The sequence below is a fragment of the Pantherophis guttatus genome, chromosome 1, assembly GCF_059756535.1.
Source record: "Pantherophis guttatus breed Tessera chromosome 1, ASM5975653v1, whole genome shotgun sequence".
Taxonomy (NCBI): domain Eukaryota; kingdom Metazoa; phylum Chordata; class Lepidosauria; order Squamata; family Colubridae; genus Pantherophis; species Pantherophis guttatus.
The window spans coordinates 8904057-8922472 of NC_142063.1; the positions used below are offsets into that span (position 1 = coordinate 8904057).

At 45.3% G+C, this 18416-nt stretch overlaps 1 protein-coding gene across 1 annotated transcript; it reads right to left on the reverse strand.

The window, feature by feature from the left end:
* Positions 1–9053: 9053 nt before the first annotated feature.
* Positions 9054–17810, reverse strand: LOC132709052 (cathepsin L2-like). The gene is made up of 8 exons (XM_060681711.2): positions 17510–17810; positions 17089–17226; positions 14869–14994; positions 14459–14617; positions 13376–13594; positions 12580–12748; positions 10321–10417; positions 9054–9290 (listed from the first exon to the last, which is right to left on the reverse strand). Exons 2-8 carry the CDS (start codon positions 17215–17217, stop codon positions 9194–9196), a joined length of 996 nt encoding a protein of 331 aa, XP_060537694.2. The 5' UTR covers positions 17218–17226; positions 17510–17810; the 3' UTR covers positions 9054–9193.
* Positions 17811–18416: the final 606 nt, after the last annotated feature.

The following is an 18416-nucleotide window of genomic DNA, read 5'->3' on the forward strand; positions in this document are numbered from 1 at the left end:
ATAACATACTGTATGTGCATACTTCCAACCCAAGAATACACTAAGGCAGAAGCTTGTCCACCTCAAAGATAAAATACCCAGACAGAAACTAAGCAATGTCGTATATGCAGTACAATGCAGTGAACCATGTGCAGATTTGTACATTGGGGAAACAAAACAACCACTTCATAAACATGGCACAACATAGGAGAGCAAACATATCAGGACTAGATTCCGTAGTCAATCTGCATTTACAAGACACAGACCACTCTTTTGAAGACAACAAAATCCATATTTTGAACAGAGGATCTCTGGTTTGAAAGAAGGATTAAAGAGGGCATCTATGTCAAAACTGAACAGCCCTCTCTCAACCGAGGAGGAGGGATATGACATCATCTACCTCCAATCTACAACACAGTCCTTTCAACAATTCCAAGAAGACTCTATACCCATTTGCACCACTCAGGTGACCCTGATGACACAGAGAAACCTCCAGGTGATCTTAACGACCTGCTAAAAGAATGCAAATAACCAGCTTTCTGCAAGGAATAAATATCCTTCCATTCCCCACCATCCCCAGTCGGAGTCCAGATCTTCCCGAATCTGAGTGATTTTGTCATACAGATACTGAACAAAGTCCTCGGCTCTACCCTCCAAGGGGTCCTCCTGCGCTTCCTGGTGGAGCAGGGAGCGGGTTGCCCTAAACAGGGTGGTCGGGCGGTTATCTGATGACGCAATAAGAGCAGCTTCTTGGATGAGAAGTGAAATGTCTTCAAGGAAAAACCAGAAAGTCCAGTTGCCTCTTGAAAAAAAGCACCTTTGGGACAACCATGACATGGATGACTGAGAATCTCCATAGACATTCCGTGACGCAGTTTGTTAAAACACCCTCAGTTGTGCCTCTGTAAAAACTGGCCAAGACAGAAGGGAAAAGATGCAGATGCAGATCATGTGATCAGATTGAGCAGGGCATTGGACTAGAGCAGTGGTCACCAACCGGTGGTCCATGGACCACTGGTGGTCCGGGAGAAAATTTTGGTGGTCCGGGGAGAAATTTTCGTATTTTTGCATTTTTTATATTGCACTCATCCTCAAGCTATGGCCCCTGGGCTGGATATGGCCCAAGAGCAATTAATCTGGCCCGCATGTGGGAACACACAGCTGCACCGCCGATATCACCCTGCCCACACGTCAGCCCACACTCTTAAGGCCGAGCGCAAACCTCACCTTGAGTAGAGCAGTGCGAGCCACATGAATTGGAACTGGAAGGTAAGACCAAGAGCTCGCCATGCTCAGCCGAATGGTTGCCTGGGGGGAAGCTTCAGCCACCTTTCGGGTCTACATCTCTCCTTCTGCAAGGCCTCTGGATGGGACTGTAGTAGTCACAGGACTGGCCGGTTGGTCATCCCAAAGCAGCTGCCTACTCCCCGGCAGGCCGGTGTACCCTGCTAGAGGAGCTGCTCCGGGATGACCAATGGGTCAGTCCTGTGAGTTAGACTACTACAGCTCTGGAATATGGGACTGGCCGTGGTGGGGCTGGAAATCTCTGCTCTGTGCAACTTTGCAGGTGGTGCAAGAGCCCTGGTGGCGCAGCAGACTAAAGCACTGTTATTAACATCAGCTGCCTGCAATTACTGCAAGTTCAAATCTCACCAGGCTCAAGGTTGACTCAGCCTTCCATCCTTTCTAAGGTAGGTAAAATGAGGACCTGGATTGTGGGGGCAATAAGCTGACTTTGTATAAATATACAAAAGTATGAAGGCTATTGCTTAACGCATTGTAAGCCACCCTGAGTCTCCGGAGAAGGGCGGCATATAAATCAAATTTAAAAAAAAAATACGGAAAAAGGAGCGCAGCCCTCACTGTCTGGAATGAAATAATGGTGCTGTTGTGGCAGTGGGGGAGGGGGCGGCACAAGCGGGCAAAAGTGGCAGTTGTGATGGCTGGAAGCTGCGGGAGTGAAGCACTACTTTCATTTGCATAGCAACAGCATTCCGCAATGGAGAGCAAAATCTGGCTGCTCCCCGAATCAGACACTGTTTACTGCTCTGAGTCCCAAACGGCAGGAAACGAGGGCTGCCTTGCGCTGCAAATATACCAAGGCAGAATCCTGATACCGCACTACAGCAGAGAGAAGAAGCCGGATTTTGCTCTCCATTGCAGACACCAGATCGGCCCCCTGCAAGCTCTCGTCTCTCAAGGAGCCCAACCAAAGTTTCCAGCGCCTCTTCAGGGAGCGCTCCTCAAGAGATGAGAGCTTTCAGGAGGCCGATCTGGTGTCCGCGATGGAGAGCAAAATCTGGCTGCTCCCCGAACCAGACGCCATTTACCGCTCCAAGTCCTAAGCAGCAGGAGAAGAGGGCTGCCTTGCGGCACTGGCTGGCGCAAATATACCGAGGCGAATGCTCATGCCACGCAAGTTCAAGTAGTGCTTCGCTCCTGCACTTCTTCTAGCCCTTGTTGGTGCTCCATGCACCTTGGTCTCTCAGGGAGATGCTTGACTTCCTCTCAGCCCCAAGACACTGGCTGGCCCATGAGATGAGAGAGAGAGAGAATGAAAGAGAGAGAATGAGAGAGAGAGAGAAAGAGACAGAGAGAATGAGAGAGAGAGAGAATGAAAGAGAGAGAATGAGAGAGAGAGAGAGAAAGAGACAGAGAGAGAATGAGAGAAAGAGAGAGAGAGAATCAGAATGAGACAGAGAGAAAGAGACAGAGAATGAAAGAGAGAGAGAGAAAGAGAGAGAATGAAAGAGAGAGAATGAGAGGGAGAATGAGAGACAGAGAGAGACAGAATCAGAGAGAGAGTGTGAGAGAGAGAATGAGAGATAGAGAAAGAGAGAATGAAAGAGAATCAGAGAGAGAATGAGAGAGAGACAATGAAAGAGAATGAGAGAGAGAGAATCAGAATGAGAGAGAGAGAGAGTGGGGGAGAGGGAGAGAGAGAAAGAGAGAGGGGGAAGAGAGAGAAAGAGAGAGAGAAAGTGTGGGAAAGAGTGGGGAGAGAGAGAGAAAGAGAGAGGAGGGAGAGTGCCTGAAGGACCCCATCCCGTCACTGGGAGTCCAGGTGCTTCAGCAAGCGGCGCGCTGGATTTGTATTAGTGGTCCGCGAAATTTAAAATTATGAACTTGGTGGTCCCTGAGGTCCAAAAGGTTGGGGACCCCTGGACTAGAGGACCTCCAAGTTCCCTTCCAGCTCTATTCTGAATTGAACCGATTCACTTACAGTAACATCTGTGTTACTGTACCGTGTTGATATTCGCTTAACAACTGTGACAAGAAAGGCCATACAATGGGGAAAATTCACTCAACAATTGCCTCGCTTAACCACAGAAATTTGGGCTTGACGGTGGTGGTACGTCGAGGGCTACCTGTAATCAACTGAAGGACTCTTCATCAAAGGTCCCACTTAGTGACGAAAGGAAGATAGAGCATCTGGTGGTTCTGTTCACTTTCAGTGCCACTCCAGTCATAACTGCTTGATGGTTATCTCTCATTCCACCCATATCTGCTTCTTTCATGCCCAGCTTCGGACCGTTTGTGGTGTTGTGACTTCCTTGTGACCAAAGAGCTTTAATGATAGGAGTCAGAATCAGATTAGAGGCCTATCGAGCCCAGTTTGGCAATCAGAATAAGAGGACAGAGTTGGAAGGGACCTTAGAGGTCTTCTAGCTCAATCCCATACTGAAGAAGCTTCTGGGATGAGAAGTGTAACATCTTCAAAGAAAAACAAGAATGTCCACTTGCCTCTTGAAAAAAAGCATGGTCTGGCTGACTGAGAATCTCCATAGACAAAGACAACTGCAGTTATTACTAATTGTGGGGGAACATGTCAATTGAGGATCCATCTTTATTTGGGCAAATGTCACGTTGGGTTCTTCAACCTTGTTTATTACTGCTCACGTTAAAATGGTTATGATTTGGTATTTATTTTCCAGAAATGCCCTCCCCATTGAATTTCAGCAGGACTGAGTAATTGGAAATATAGGGCAAAATAGAAGAGTTCAGGATTTTAAAATGGAGGGGGAAAAAGGAGGGAAAAGAAGAAAATAAAAAAAAAATGGAAGAAAGAGAGAAAAAAGTAATTGATGGAAAGGGAAAAGAGAAATATGTTGTATACATTTAGAACTAAAAATGAATTACAGTAAGATTTATAGATATAAATGAATTTTAGGAAACTCAATAGTTTAGGTTGTAATACTTGGAATGTCTTTAATTTTAATAATGAAATTAACTAAAACATTTAAAATTAAGCAGAAAATCTTTGAATTATAAATGAATTGAAATAAGATTTATAAATACAAATAAATTCAATATATGAGATTGTAATATTTTGAATATTTTTAATTGTAACCATGGAATTTAGCCAAAACATTGGAAATTATATTGTATTATGAAAATTAATTAGGTTTATTGTTTAATAAGAGGAGATTAAGATATTGTTGAAGAAATATAGAATATATATATATATTTGAAAAAGCATGATGTAAGATTTATAGATATGAATGAATTTTAGAAATTAAGCTGAAAATTAATTCTGTTTAAATTGAAATAAGATTTATAAATACAAATAAGTTCAATATATGAGATTGTAATATTCTGAATATTTTTAATTGTAACCATGGAATTTAGCTAAAACATTGGAAATTATATTGTATTATGAAAATTAATTAGGTTTATTGTTTAATAAGAGGAGAGTAAGATAGTGTTGAAGAGCTATAGAAAATATATATATTTGAAAAAACAATCAAAAATTGGATTTACATTAAAAAATAATGAGATTTGAGAAATAGAACTATAAATGAATTGAAGCAAGGTTTAGATGAGATTGTAATGTTTGGAATACTTTTAACTACCGGGTTTCCCCAAAAATAAGACAGGTTCTTATTTTCTTTTGAACCCCGAAATAAGGGCTTGGCCTTATTATCAGGGGGTCCAGCAGAGAGAGGCTCCCTCCGTGCGCCATCAAGCCCCGCGCGAGCGCCTGTTCCCTCCCCCACTTGCACGCCTCCCAGGCCTCACCATGTTGATGTAGGCGAAGCCAGTGAGCACCCGGCTCAAGCCGCTGGAAGCGGAGAAGATGCTGGTCGGGCCAGCTGCTTGTTGCCAAGTCTTCCAGGAGCTGGGGCAGAGAGGCAGTGAAGGGCGAAGTGAGCTGCAGCTCCGCATGGGGAGACTGTACCACTCTACCAGCCATATCAGTGGGCACACGAGCGTTGCCCTAGGTCAGCTCCAGCACGCACGTGCACACCAGCCAGCTAATTTTCGGGCCTTCCGAGCCCACCGGAAGTCGGGAAATGGACCGTTTCCAGCCTCTGGGGGTGTGGGGAAGTCCGTTTTTGCCCTCCCCGGGCTTCAAGAAAGCCTCTGGAGCCTGGGGAGGGCGAAAAATGGGCTTAACGGGCCCACTGTGACATCACGTGCCAAAAGCAGGGGAAGTACGGGGGGGGTCATGCGCGCATGCATGGGGGGGGCGGGGCACATTGAATTATGGGTGTGGGCACATGCGCACGTGACACTCCCCCCACGCTCCCCATGCTTTTGGCACACGACAGCAAAAAGGTTAGCCATCACTGGTATAGGGTCTCTTCTTTGAGGAGAGGATTGGACTAGGAAACCTCCAAGGTCCCTTTCAAATCTGTTTTGCAGTCTCTGCTATTCTAAGCTTTGAATTACTATATTGGTGGTGGTGGTATGTGTCCACAGGCAAACATTTGGCCTTGGGGTTCGCAATAGAGGCCGTCTTTCCCTGAAAATAAGACCCCGTCTTTTTTTCCCCCTCCAAAAGAGGCATTACGCCGTATTTTTGGAGGATGTCTTCCACTCTCTCACGTCACAGCAGTAGCACTGACAGCCCCACCCAGCAGGAGCCCGTGCTGGCCAGGGGTGGGTTCTACTTACCTTTACTACCGGTTCGCAGTGGGGCCGCACGCATGCTCTTCTGCACATGCACAGAAGTATTTTGGTGACAGTGGGATCGGTGGGCGGAGCCTCCTGCCGGTTTTACTACCGGTTCTATAGAACCGGTGCGAACTGGGGGCAACCCACCACTGGTGTAGACACTGCCAGCTCACTTTTTCTGCAGTCACTTGCCGCTGCTTACGCATGGTGCCTCCCTTCCTCCGTTTTGCCATCAAAAACCTTCAGGAAAGGCCTCTGACGGTGAAACAGAGGCCGGGAGGCACCACACATATCATTTGTGGGCTGCAGAGGCCTTTCCTGAAGGCCTCTGATGGCAAAATGGAGGTCAGGGGCAATGGGTGCAAGCGGCCGCAGAAGAAACGGACCGGCAAGCTGAGGCAGGTGTTGGGGCGTGAAAGGCCTGGCTGCAACTGTCCTAAGGTAAGTGGGTGTGGTCACATGGGGCAGCTCCACCCTCCATCCAGGGGTGAAATCCAGCAGGTTCTGACAGGTTCTGGAGAACCAGTAGCGGAAATTTTGAGCAGTTCGGAGAACCAGCAGATACCACCTCTGGCTGGCCCCAGAGTGGGGTGGGAATGGAGATTTTGCAGTATCCTTTCCCTGCCATGCTCACCAAGCCACGCCCACAGAACCGGTAGTAAAAAAAATTGGATTTCACCAGTGCCCCCATTCCCAGCCTAGTTTGATTTTTACCCATGCACCTCTTGCAACAGAGTTGGCAGGGTCTTCACTAGGGCTTATTTTGGGGGTAGGGCAGGCTGGTGACCCCCAGGGGGAAGGCCTTCTTTGTGGGGGCTCCCACCCTCTGGAATCAACTGCCCCCAGAGATAAGGAGAATCCAAGACCTTCGTGCCTTCCGCCGTACCCTTAAAACTTTCCTTTTCCAACAAGCCGGGCTGGCCTAACAAATCCTTTTAAATGATTTTAAATTTGTTTATCTTTTTAAATTTTGGACCAAATTGAGATATTTCCTTTTAATCTGTTCTTAATTTATGTATTATGTATTATGTATTTATGTATTTTTACTTGGCTGTACACCGCCCTGAGTCCCTAGGGAGAAGGGCGGTATATAAATTTGAAGTAAAATAAAATAAAATAAAATATTGGGTGCACGGGTAAAAATCAAGCTAGGGATAGGTCTTATTTTTGGGGAAACCCTGCACTTAGGCCTAACCAAAATATGGCATGGGGTAAGAAGGAGATGAAGAGCTAGCAATATCCAATGAATACCAATTCAATAGTAACAATTGGCAGAACAGCTGGCATCTGACTCCTTTTTAGTGTCTTTCTTTGGGCTGTTAATAAAAGAAAATATTTGTAACTGTAGCTGAAGATTGAATTGTGGAACCCTTAGTGCTCTCTGAGCTTAGTTGTTTTCTTGAAGACATTTCATAACCCAACTAGGTAACATCATCAGTATTAGAAAGAAGGTTGCAGTTTGCTTTCAAGTGCTTGTCCTGTCAGTATTGGTGGGAATGTTGTTTTCTTCATGGTAGTTCATTGATTAGGCTGTTGTTTACTGTTAGCTTGTTTGTCTGAGTTGATAGTTCCTTTGTTGGAGTTTCATTTATTTCTTGAGTAAAGGTTTCGTTACCCGACTAGGGAACATCATCCCTGTTGGTGAATGTGGGGTTTTCTCCCTGTTAATATATAGTAGTATGTCCTGCCAGTATTGATAGGATTGCAGTTTTCTCTTTGGTAGTGCCTTGATTAGGACATTGTTTTCTGCTGGATTATTTGTCTGGTGTGAATCCTTCCTTATCTGGATTAACACTAGCACTGCTTGCTATATGCATCCTTTAAGTTGGGTTTCAAGTTGCAGATTGACTCCACCATTGTGGCTTTTCAAAAAAGGAAGTATTAGCGGTGTGATTCCCCAAAGAAAATAGAACTTGACTTGAAATAAAACGTATTTTATATGTGATTTGGAATGTCGATGTTTTGTCTTTTTAAAATTAGCTTTAAACTCTTGGGAATGGCAACTTTAAGAATTGAAATTAGAACGCTGTTGAATGAAACCAAACATTCTTACACACACACACACACACACACACACGAGAGAGAGAGAGAGAGAGAGGGAGAGAGAGAGAAGAGAGAGAGAGAAGAGAGAGACAAAGACAGAGAGAAAGAGACAGAGACAGAGAGAGACAGACACAGAGAGACAGAGAGGCAGAGGCAGAGGCAGAGAGAGGGGGGACAGAGAGAGAGAAAGAGAGAAGGGGAGACAGAGACAGAGAGAGACAGAGAGAAAGAAAGGGAGAGAGACAGACAGACAGACAGACAGACAGACAGAGAGGGATGGAGAGAGAAACAGAGAGAGACCCAGAGAGAAAAAGAGACAGAGACAGAGAGAGACAAAGAGACAGAGACAGAGAGAGAGCAGGGACAGAGAGAGAGAAAGAGACACAGAGAGACAGACAGAGACAGAGACAGAGACAGAGAGAGAGAAAGGGACACAGAGAGAGAGAGAGACAGAGAGAAAGAGACAGAGAGAGAAACACACAGAGAGAGAAAGGGACACACACACAGAGAGAGACAGAGATGCAGAGAGAGACACAGAGAGAGACGGACTTCCTTGGAAGTTGGATAAGAACAAACTTGTTTGCTTCCTACGTATTCCGCTGAGATGAAACATGGATTCATTTTTGGCTTAGCATCTTGGCTGAATCTAGTTTCTGTAGTTTATAATGGTTTATGGCTAATGTGTTCCATGAACCAATAGACTCATATGAGTTGAGATGTTAAAAATCATATCCAAATGAGGCTAGCACTGATGATGTTGCCTAGCTGGAATTTTCTCCTTAGTTCTAAGTAGCTTCTTTCCTTGATGGTTTCCACCCATTGCTTCTTGTTCTACCCTCAGGTGCTTTGGAGAATAGCTTGACTCCCTCTTCTTTGTGGCAGTCCCTCAAATACTGGAACACTGCTATGTCACCCCTGGTCCTTCTTTTCCTTAAACTAGACATACCCAATTCCGGCAACCGTTCTTTGTTTGTTCTTTAGATTAAATGCTATAGTATACCTTTAAATTTTTAGGTGCCTTTTAACAACTTAGATGCCTCAGACATTCTGAATTCCCTGAGAAGATGTGCCAGCATTGATAATACCGTGGCATCCATTCGAACTCAGACACATCATAAAAGAGTCAGATTAGATAATAGACAGCATTGCATCAAAGCATTTATTGATTTTTAGCGTATATATCTATTTTTTCTGGTTCTCCAGAAGCTTCAGAAACTGCAGATTATTCCTGGTGGCCTTTTCCTCCTGCTTCTCAAATGGTCCACTTGGCTGGTTACGGAATGGGATAGCAAGCTAAATTGGCGATGCCGCATTGATTCGATCCTTGTTCCAAGAGCATGTAGCCATTGTCTCCCCATAAGCGTGACCAACTGTGAAGAGAAGCATGCAAGACATTTATTTCAAAACCATGTAGGGCAGGGGTCCCCAATCCCCGGACCGTGGACTGGTACCGATCTGTGGCCCATTGGAAATCGGGTCTACTCATTTGTTTGAGGCACCGGTCTACCACCACACTGCCTTTTAACACTGATCAGCTGTAGGGCGGCCCTTTGAAGCCCCGTGGCAAGAGTTTAAACAGTTTTTTTCCTTCTAGCCTATCAGCTGGGACTCAGGAGGCAGCAATAGATTGGGGGTTGGGCCAAATAAAAGGTAAGAATAACGCGGGGGTGGGGGGGTGGGGGTGGGTGGGTGGGAGGGCCCTGCTCCCGAACAAAGAGAACCGGTTCGGTGACGTCATATCGGCACCGCTACCGGCTTGGCCGAACTGGGCCGAACCAGGAGGAACCCACTACTGATGTGCGTGCGTGCAACAGCACGTATGTGTGTACCCACACCCATAATACAATGCTACCCTTGCACGCCCTGCCCCCCTGCACATGCACACACAACCTCCGCTGCGCTCCACTGCCCTACGCATGCGCGTGCAACCCCCTATGCTCCCCCTGCCCTCTGCACATGCGTGTGCGACCCCCTGCTCCTTCCACCCCCACATACATCGGCGCACAACCCCCAACCCCCATGGCCAATTTTGGGTCTAGCTCAGGGAGGCCGGCTAGGCCCAAAATGGGTGGGTGGAGGCTGCTGCTCCCTCCCCGGTCCCCGCCCATGTGCGCATGACCCTCCCACCACCGTGCATGTATGCGTGACCCCCTGCCCCCATGCATGCGCACGCATCTCTGCAGAGACCCGAAAATCAGCTGGCCGGCAGGTGGCGCACGCATGCGTGGTGGAGCTGACCTAGGGCGACAGCGCATGTGCCATAGGTTCGCTATCACGGGTATAGGGAATCTTGCTGACTGGGCAATTCTGGGAGTTGTAGTCCAGGCATCTTCAAGTGGCCAAGGTTGAGACAATCTGCAATAGTAGAAGTTCCCCTCTAGGGACCTTCCCTTCCCTCACCTGTTCTTCACAATCCAGTACTTGGTGCTGTTATAACCAACCACCAGCATAGCATGAGACAAGTGCGGGTCTCCATTCCAGGGATTTTTAAAGATACCTAGAGAAGGAGGATGAGAAAACATTTAAGAGATAGTAGATTAACAGTTGGAAAGGACCTTGTAGGTCATCTAGTCCGACCGACCTCCCCCAAAGCAGGAGACCCTGCCTACACCATTTCGGACAGATGGCAGTCCAGTCTCTTCTTGAAAGCCTCCAGTGATGAAGCTCCTACAACTTCCGAAGGCAACTTCTCTTCCATGGGTTGATGGTTCTCACTGTCAGGAAATTCTACCTTATGTCCAGGGTGAATCTCTCATTGATCAGTTTCCATCCGTTATTCCTTGTCTTGCCTTCGGGTGGTTTGGAAAAGAGCTTGGCACCCCCCCTCCTCTCTGTGGCAGCCCCTCAAATATTGGAAGATTTGATCAAGGGAAAGCTCCATGCTTCTTTGCCTGATCATCTGGATTTCCAAAAGGGCAGCCAGGAATGTCACTCCATCTTAGAATTTACTCTTTTTAATGGGATCACCGCAGGGGTGAAATGCTTCTGGTTTGGACCGGTTCGCCTGATCCGGTCGCGATGGAGGCGGGAGCCACACAATCATCAGAGGCTTTTTTTTTTAACTTTTAAAAGCATTTTTTCTACAACCTCTTTGGCTGAAAAAATGCTTTTAAAAATAATAAAAAAAGCCTCTGATGATCGCGGGGCTCAGGTGGGAACTTCAAAGGCTTTTAAAAGAAAAAAAACCTTTTTTTCTTTTAAATGCCTCTGACGATCCCAGCTGAGTGGCCTGATCAGCCGAGGCTTTTTGAGCAACTCAGCTGGGATCATCAGAGCCTTTTGAAAGCACTTCGCCGAAGAGGTTGTAGAAAAAATGGTTCTAAAACTTTTAAAAAAAAAAATTGGCCACGCCCACCCAGTCACATTACCCCCCCAAGCCACGCCCACAGAACCGTTAGTAACCAATTTTAGATTTCACCACTGGATCACCGCTTAGGTAAAACAGGCACCCCTGAAGAGGCTTTTACGTAGAGCCCTTCAGATATTTTTCAACAAGAAGTTAGTAAATTTATAATTAAGTATCATTAATAAAATAGAGGTAAAATGGATGTATGGATATATATATATAAGCATAACACTATCAGCAATATTATTATTATTTGAATAAGCATAACACTATCAGCAATATTATTATTATTTGATTACATTTGATTACAGATTAAATTGTGTAGAACGTCGAGAAGTAAAGATTATTTTGTATATATTATGAGAATAATGGCTGTAATTATGGTGTATAATATTATGTGTATTCAAAAGAGTTTTGATACGGACAGTACACTGTCATTGCAGAAATGGAAACGTGATGTATAACAAAGGAAAATGTATAATAATAATAAAAAACATAACAAAAGAGATATTTTTCAAGGGAAGATATATCTTCCTACCTGGAATACAGAGATGGGTTTCAGCAGGTTCTGACCAGTTCTGGAGAACCGGTAGCGGAAATTTTGAGTAGTTCGGAGAACCGGTAGTAAAAATTCTGACTGGCCCCTCCCCCATCTATTCTCTGCTTCCCAAATCCCAGCTGATCGGGAGGAAATGGGGACTTTGCAGTAACCTCCCCTGGATTGGGGAGGGAATGGAGATTTTATAGTATCCTTTCCCTGCCACACCCACCAAGCCACACCCAGTAAGCCATGCCACGCACAACAAGCCACACCCACAGAACCAGTAGTAAAAAAATTTGAAACCCATCACTGCTGGAATAGTATTTGCCCTCTGTACTCAAGAATTATTTATTTATTTATTTATTGGTTCGATTTATATGCTGCCCTTCTCCGGAGACTCAGGGCGGCTTACAATGCATTAAGCAATAGCCTTCATACTTTTGTATATACCTGCTAAGTAGGGCTTTTGCCCCCCCCCCAAGCGGTGTTCTTTTTTATACAAAGTCAGCTTATTGCCCCCACAAACTGGGTCCTCATTTTACCTACCTCGGAAGGATGGAAGGCTGAGTCAACCTTGAGCCCGGTGAGATTCGAACTCGCAGTAATTGCAGGCAGCTGGTGTTACTTAACAGTGCTTTAGTCTGCTGCGCCACCAAGGCTCTTATTTAGATGAGGGCATTGAGTATCAGCCAATCAAGGTAATCAAAGGAACATTCAAAGTTGAAATGCAAGAGCCCCCCCCCCTCTCCTTCCTATTCCGCAGGAACCTTACCCGACTTGTAAAAGTGAAACTCAGTGCTCCCAGCATCCACTGCGACAGAAATCGGGCCAATCGTGGCCACCGCCTGCAAAAGGGCCTTTTCGTCTCCTGTCAGGATGAGTCCCATGCTGGAACACGAAGCGATAGAATTCTCAGCTTCATAACGACAACTATAATCGTCCTGCAGAAAAATAAAGAGCGACCACGGTTAGTCCCAAAGAGAATATAGAATAACAGAGTTGGAAGGGATCTTGGGAGGTCATATAGAATAGAATAGAATAGAATAGAATAGAATAGAATAGAATAGAATAGAATAGAATAGAATGGAATGGAATGGAATGGAATGGAATGAATAGGATGAATAGAACAGAACAGAATAGAATAGGCAATAGGCTGACTCTGTAAATTGCTTAGAACCGCTTAGAGAAGGCTGTAAAAGCACTATATAAGTGGTATATAAGTGCTATTGCTTGCTTGCTTGCTTGCTTGCTTCCTTCCTCCCTCTCTCCCTCCCTCTTGTTAGAAGGCAGTATTGCAGGCTAACTCTGCCCGCTGCCTGGAGTTCGATCCTGACCAACTCAAAGTCGACTCAGCCTTCCATCCTTCCGAGGTGGGTAAAATGAGGACCCAGATTGTTGGGGGCAAGAGGCTGACTTTGTAAACCTCTTAGAGAGGGCTGTAAAAGCACTGTGAAGGGATATATAAGTCTAAGTGCTGTTGCTAGTGCCATTGCTAACTAGCCAAAGTAGCCAAAGCAAAGCAAACCAGCTATAGTTTGAAGCATTCACAGGAACACATAGAGAATTACCTTTCCATCATATGGGTAGCTTTCCTCTGAATTGATCCCTTGCTGCTCGTGTACAAATGTAAAAGCTTGGGGCATAAGTCCACCCTGGCACCCATGATTCTCCTTAGAACAGTCCATAAGATTTTGTTCGCTCAGCGAGATCAGCTTCCCCGTCTTCTTGAAATACATGCCTTCCAGAGCTCCGGTGGCACTGAAGGCCCAGCAAGAGCCACACTCACCCTGTGGAAAAACAAAGCTGCAGTGATCCACGGAGCAACCCAATTAATGTTCCTTTCACAAATGACTTGTTCTCAGTTTTTGGTAGTGGGCAGCTGGGCAAGGTATGAGTTCCGATAGAAGAGCGGCTTAGGGTTGGAACGAGGGCTTCCTTGGTGCTCTCTGAGCTCTTGCAGACCTTTCATTACTCAACTAGGTAACATCATCAGTGCTAGACAGGAGTTGGGTTTGGAAGAGGAGGAGGAGGAGGACTGTGAGGTTCTTGGTCCTCTCCGAGTTTGATGGGGTTTGAGCAGATGTCTCATTACCCAACTAAGTAACATGATCAGTGCTAGAAGGGAGTGGGGGTTTGTGGAGTGGAGGAGCAGATTACAGGGAGGAGGAGGAGGAGGAGGAGGAGGAGGAGGAGGAGGAGGAGGAGGAGGAGGACGACGACTGGGTTCTTGGTACTTTCTGAGCTTGGGTATTTTCTTGCAGATGTCTCATTACCCAACTAAGTAATATGATCAGTGCTAGAAGGGAGTGAGGGTTTGTGGAGAAAAGGAGCAGATTACAGGGAGGAGGAGGAGGAGGAAGACTGTGGGGTCCTTGGTACTTTCTGAGCTTAGGTATTTTCTTGCAAATGTTTCATTACCCAACTAGGTAACATGATCAGTGCTAGAGGTGTTCTCTGTTGATATAAGAGTTCCGACAAGATTGAAGCTTCAGAGATGCAACTAAGAGAGGAAAGAATTTAGTTTCAAGTTTTCATGAAGCCATCAAATTCTGACTCGGGTCTAAATAGGCAAATCATAACTCCTTCCTTTTCCTTAGAAAGCATCTCTGCATCAGTCCTCAATTCATGGCTTGTCAGAACCATTCACCCACCTGATCTTTGACCTCAGTCACAAAACCTTTGGCTCGCCAGTCCACCCCAGTGGGAATCTGCAGGTTTTCTGAGGATTTGAAAGTGACTATGTTCTTTTGCGATGCAAGATCCAAGTCAGGAAGCAAGCAGTACAGCTTCTTGTTAATCTCTTCATTAGTCTGAGGATTGCAAAGAGTATGAATTTCAAACATCAGTTATCGGAGCCAGTTTGGTCTAGTGGTTAAGGCACCAGGCTAGAAGCAAGAAAATTGTGAGTTCTAGTACTGCCTTAAGTATGAAAATCAGCTGTGTGACTTTGGGACAATCACTAGGAGACAGTGAGTTCTAGTCCCACCTTAGGCAACAAAAACTGGCTGGGTGGCTGACTATGTCTAGTAAATAAATCAAACTAGCCCTGATCCAGACTTACCATATCCCCAAAGTGATTCATCCCGAGCTTGTAGGAGTGTTTTCCCCGATCAGCCTGGCTGTTATGGTCTTGGATCATCTGCAAATTTTCCTCCCACATGGCTCTTCGATAGGATTCTTCCTCTTCCTGGGAAGCCAAGATCAAGAAGATCCCTTAGTCGCATCTGCCTAAACAAGTGGCACCTAGAAGATCTAGAACTCACGTTCTTCTCTTCCGTAAAAGGTTTCCCAAACTAGAATTCAATCGCCCAGGAAGGGACCAAAAACTCTTTCCATTTCTACTTGATACACCAGACATTATTCCTCACAAACCCTGTCTGAAGACAGATAGCAGAAAGTAACTTTATAAACATTGCCAGAAGAGAAGGACCAGGGAAGACATGATGGCAGTCTTCCAATATTTGAGGGGCTGCTACAGAGAGGAAGGGGTCTAAAGAAGCAAAACATTATTGGGTGAAAATACAAACATGGTTAGAGGGAATGTTGGAGCAACATATAGAGTTAAAGCCAGAGATATTCTTACTGGGAATTTTACCAGAGAATTACAGTAAAGAAGATACATATTTGATTATAATAACAGCGGCTAGAATTGTATTTGCACAAAATTGGAAAGCAGATAAAATCCCGTTGGAAGGAGAAATTATAAAGAAAATTTTAGAATGTGCAGAAATCAATAGATTAACATTGAGAATAAAGAGGAGTCGATGTATTTCAAGACATGGGAAAAAATTTATGATTGATTAGAAAGGAAATATGAATAAGGGTATAGAGATAAAATAGAGAACAGATGGGAGAAAACAATTACAAAAATAGATACCCAGATGATGCCAAGTAAAAGGAGAAAGGGGGGGGGAGGGAAAAAAAGTGAAAATTATAAAAATGAACACAAATGATGAAATAAAAATAAATATGAATTGAATAAAAAATTGAAATGAGAATAAAGATAATTAGAAAATCGGGGCTGCTCGAATTTCACTTTAGATTGAACCGAAAAGGGAAATAACAAGAGAGAGGGGAAGGAGTAGAGAGAGAGGCAGGGAGAAGAGAGGAGAGGAGAAAGAAGAAAGGGAAAAGGAGAGGAAGAAAAGGGAGGGGAAAGAGGAGTGGAAGAGAAGGTTAGAAGGGGGGAAGAAGAGAGGAGTGGGGAAAGGGCAGGGGAAGTAGAAAAGAGAAGGAGGAGAAGAAAGAAGAAAGTAGGAAGAGAAAAAGGAAGGAAGAGAAAGGGAGGAGAAGAAGAAAGGTTGGAGTAAAGGTAAAGGGTAAAAGAGCAGCCCCAAAAAAGTAAAAATGAAAAATGAAAGTTAAAAGATAAGATGAATGAAAAATGATAGATAAATGACTGTACATGTAAATGTGTTTATGAGAAATAAAACTAAAAAACTTTTTAAAAAAGAGAGAGAGAGGAAGGGGGTCAATCTATTTTCCAAAGCACCTGAAGGCAGGATAAGGAATAATGGATGGAAACTGAACAAGGAGAGATTCAATCTAGAAATAAGGAGAAATTTCCTGACAGCGAGAACAATCCACCCATGGAACAGAAATTGCCTTCAGAATTTGTGGGAGCTTCATCCCTGGAAGCTTTCAAGAAGAGACCGGACTGCCATCTGTCAGAAATGGGGTAGGGTCTCCTGCTTGGGTCAGGGGTTGAGCTAGATCAGAGGTCTCCAACTGTGGCATCTTTAAGACTTCTGGACTTCAACTCCCAAAATTCTGGGAGTTGAAGTCCATAAATCTTAAAGTTGCCAAGGTTGGAGACCCCTGGACTAAATGACCTAAATCCTATAAGGTCTCTTCCAACTCTGTTATTCTGTTCTGTTCTCTAAAATCAAGGTATGAAACCGGTACACTTGAAGTGAATTTAGGAAAAAAAAAAATTCTGTGGGACACAGCCTCTTGAGAACATCAGTGGTGACAGCCAGCTCAGCTCCAAATGTGGCAGAGTTATTGAATTGAAATATAAAAATTTCATCTTTGGTATTAGGTATGGCCAGTCTAGAGAAAACAAGGACTAGGGGTGACATGATAGCAGTATTCCAGTATTTGAGGGGCTGTGTCCACTTATTTTCAAAAGCACCAGAAGGCAGGACAAGAAGCAACGGATGGAAACTAACCAAGGAGAGAAGCAACCTGGAATTGAGAAACTTCCTGACAGCGAGGACAATTAAGCAGTGAAACAATCTATTCGGATTGATTGATTGGACTTCTGGCGGAGCAAACTCACCAAGGCGTATTCTTTACCGTGAGTGGCCTTCCAGTCTCTCCATGTCCCCTCCAGGGTCGGATCCAGCGCTGTGGACAAGGTCCTCAGGGAGAACAGCCAGGCCAGGGCCACCACCGAGATGGACAACATTGTCTTTCTCTAGGAGAAGGAAGAGAAGCAGAGAACAGCATTAATGGGGCATGAATTCTTAAGATTTGCAAGCCAGCAAGAACTGGTGGGCTACAGCTTCCCCATCCCTGACCTTGGATGATCAAACAATTCTATATAAATTGCTGCCAATAAATAAATCAATAAATACACGGACCCAATAAGTATCTCGGAAATATTTGGAGAGTCTAATCTAACGGCAACTGGAAAAATAAAAGTGTGGCTTTGTAAGAGCTACACAGAGTGGACTTTAGCAAGAAAAGGGAGACCTCACCTCAAGCGGAAGGCGAAGAGGCAGTTGTGAAAACCAAACTGTAGCTGCCCCCTTTTTATATAAAGGCAGACAGTATGAAATTGCCACTCCCCACTGCCTTTAACGGACACTGGCAAGGGAATGCCCACCGTATCTCTAGTTATCTCCGGAGACAGATGTTTTTTGCTGCAATCAGATAATGCTCTTTTAAATCTCTCTCTTTGGGGGCCTCTTATGTTGGGGAAAGTGACCAGAGCCCACTCCCCACACCCCTATTCAGACTGCTGATCTGATTTGTATCTCCTGTTTCTGGAAACTTCCCTGGCTTTCTGTGGTTGCGACAGTTTTAAGGAGATAAGGAGATAAATTTTGGGTGGCCTCAGATGGAGTGATAGGGGCGGATCTTGAGAGTGTTATCTGGGAGGAGTTTGACCCTGTGGCTCCCGAGGACATGGACAGGATTTTGGGGAGACTTTACGCTACCACATGTTTATTGGACCCGTGTCCCTCCTGGCTGGTACTCGCCTCCCGGGAGGTTACGCGAGGCTGGTTTCAGGGACTTATTAATGCTTCTCTGAGTGAGGGTATCTTCCCAGCCGCCTTGAAAGAGGCGGTCGTGAGGCCCCTCCTCAAGAAGCCTTCCCTGGACCTGGCTGTATTAGCCAATTAGTCTCCAACCTTTGGTTCGCGGCGAAGGTTGTTGAGAGTGTGGTGGCGCGACAGCTCCCTCGATACCTGGATGAAGCTGTCTATCTAGATCCATGCCAGTCGGGCTTCAGGGCGGGCTACAGCACAGAAACGGCATTGATCACATTGGTTGATGATCTCTGGAGGGCTCGGGACGGGATGCTCCTCAGTCCTGGTCCTCCTCGATCTCTCAGTGGCTTTTGATACCATCAACCATGGTATCATGCTGCGTCGGTTGGGG

Excerpts from the sequence above, each read along its gene's own strand:
- LOC132709052 (XM_060681711.2), bottom strand. The coding sequence starts at position 17,217 with ATGTTGTCCATCTCGGTGGTGGCCCTGGCCTGGCTGTTCTCCCTGAGG. Across the intron at positions 14,995-17,088 it reads ACGGTAAAGAATACGCCTTG|GAAGAGGAAGAATCCTATCG; the intron begins GTGAGTTTGCTC and ends TTGGCTTCCCAG. Across the intron at positions 14,618-14,868 it reads TGAATCACTTTGGGGATATG|ACTAATGAAGAGATTAACAA; the intron begins GTAAGTCTGGAT and ends TGCAATCCTCAG.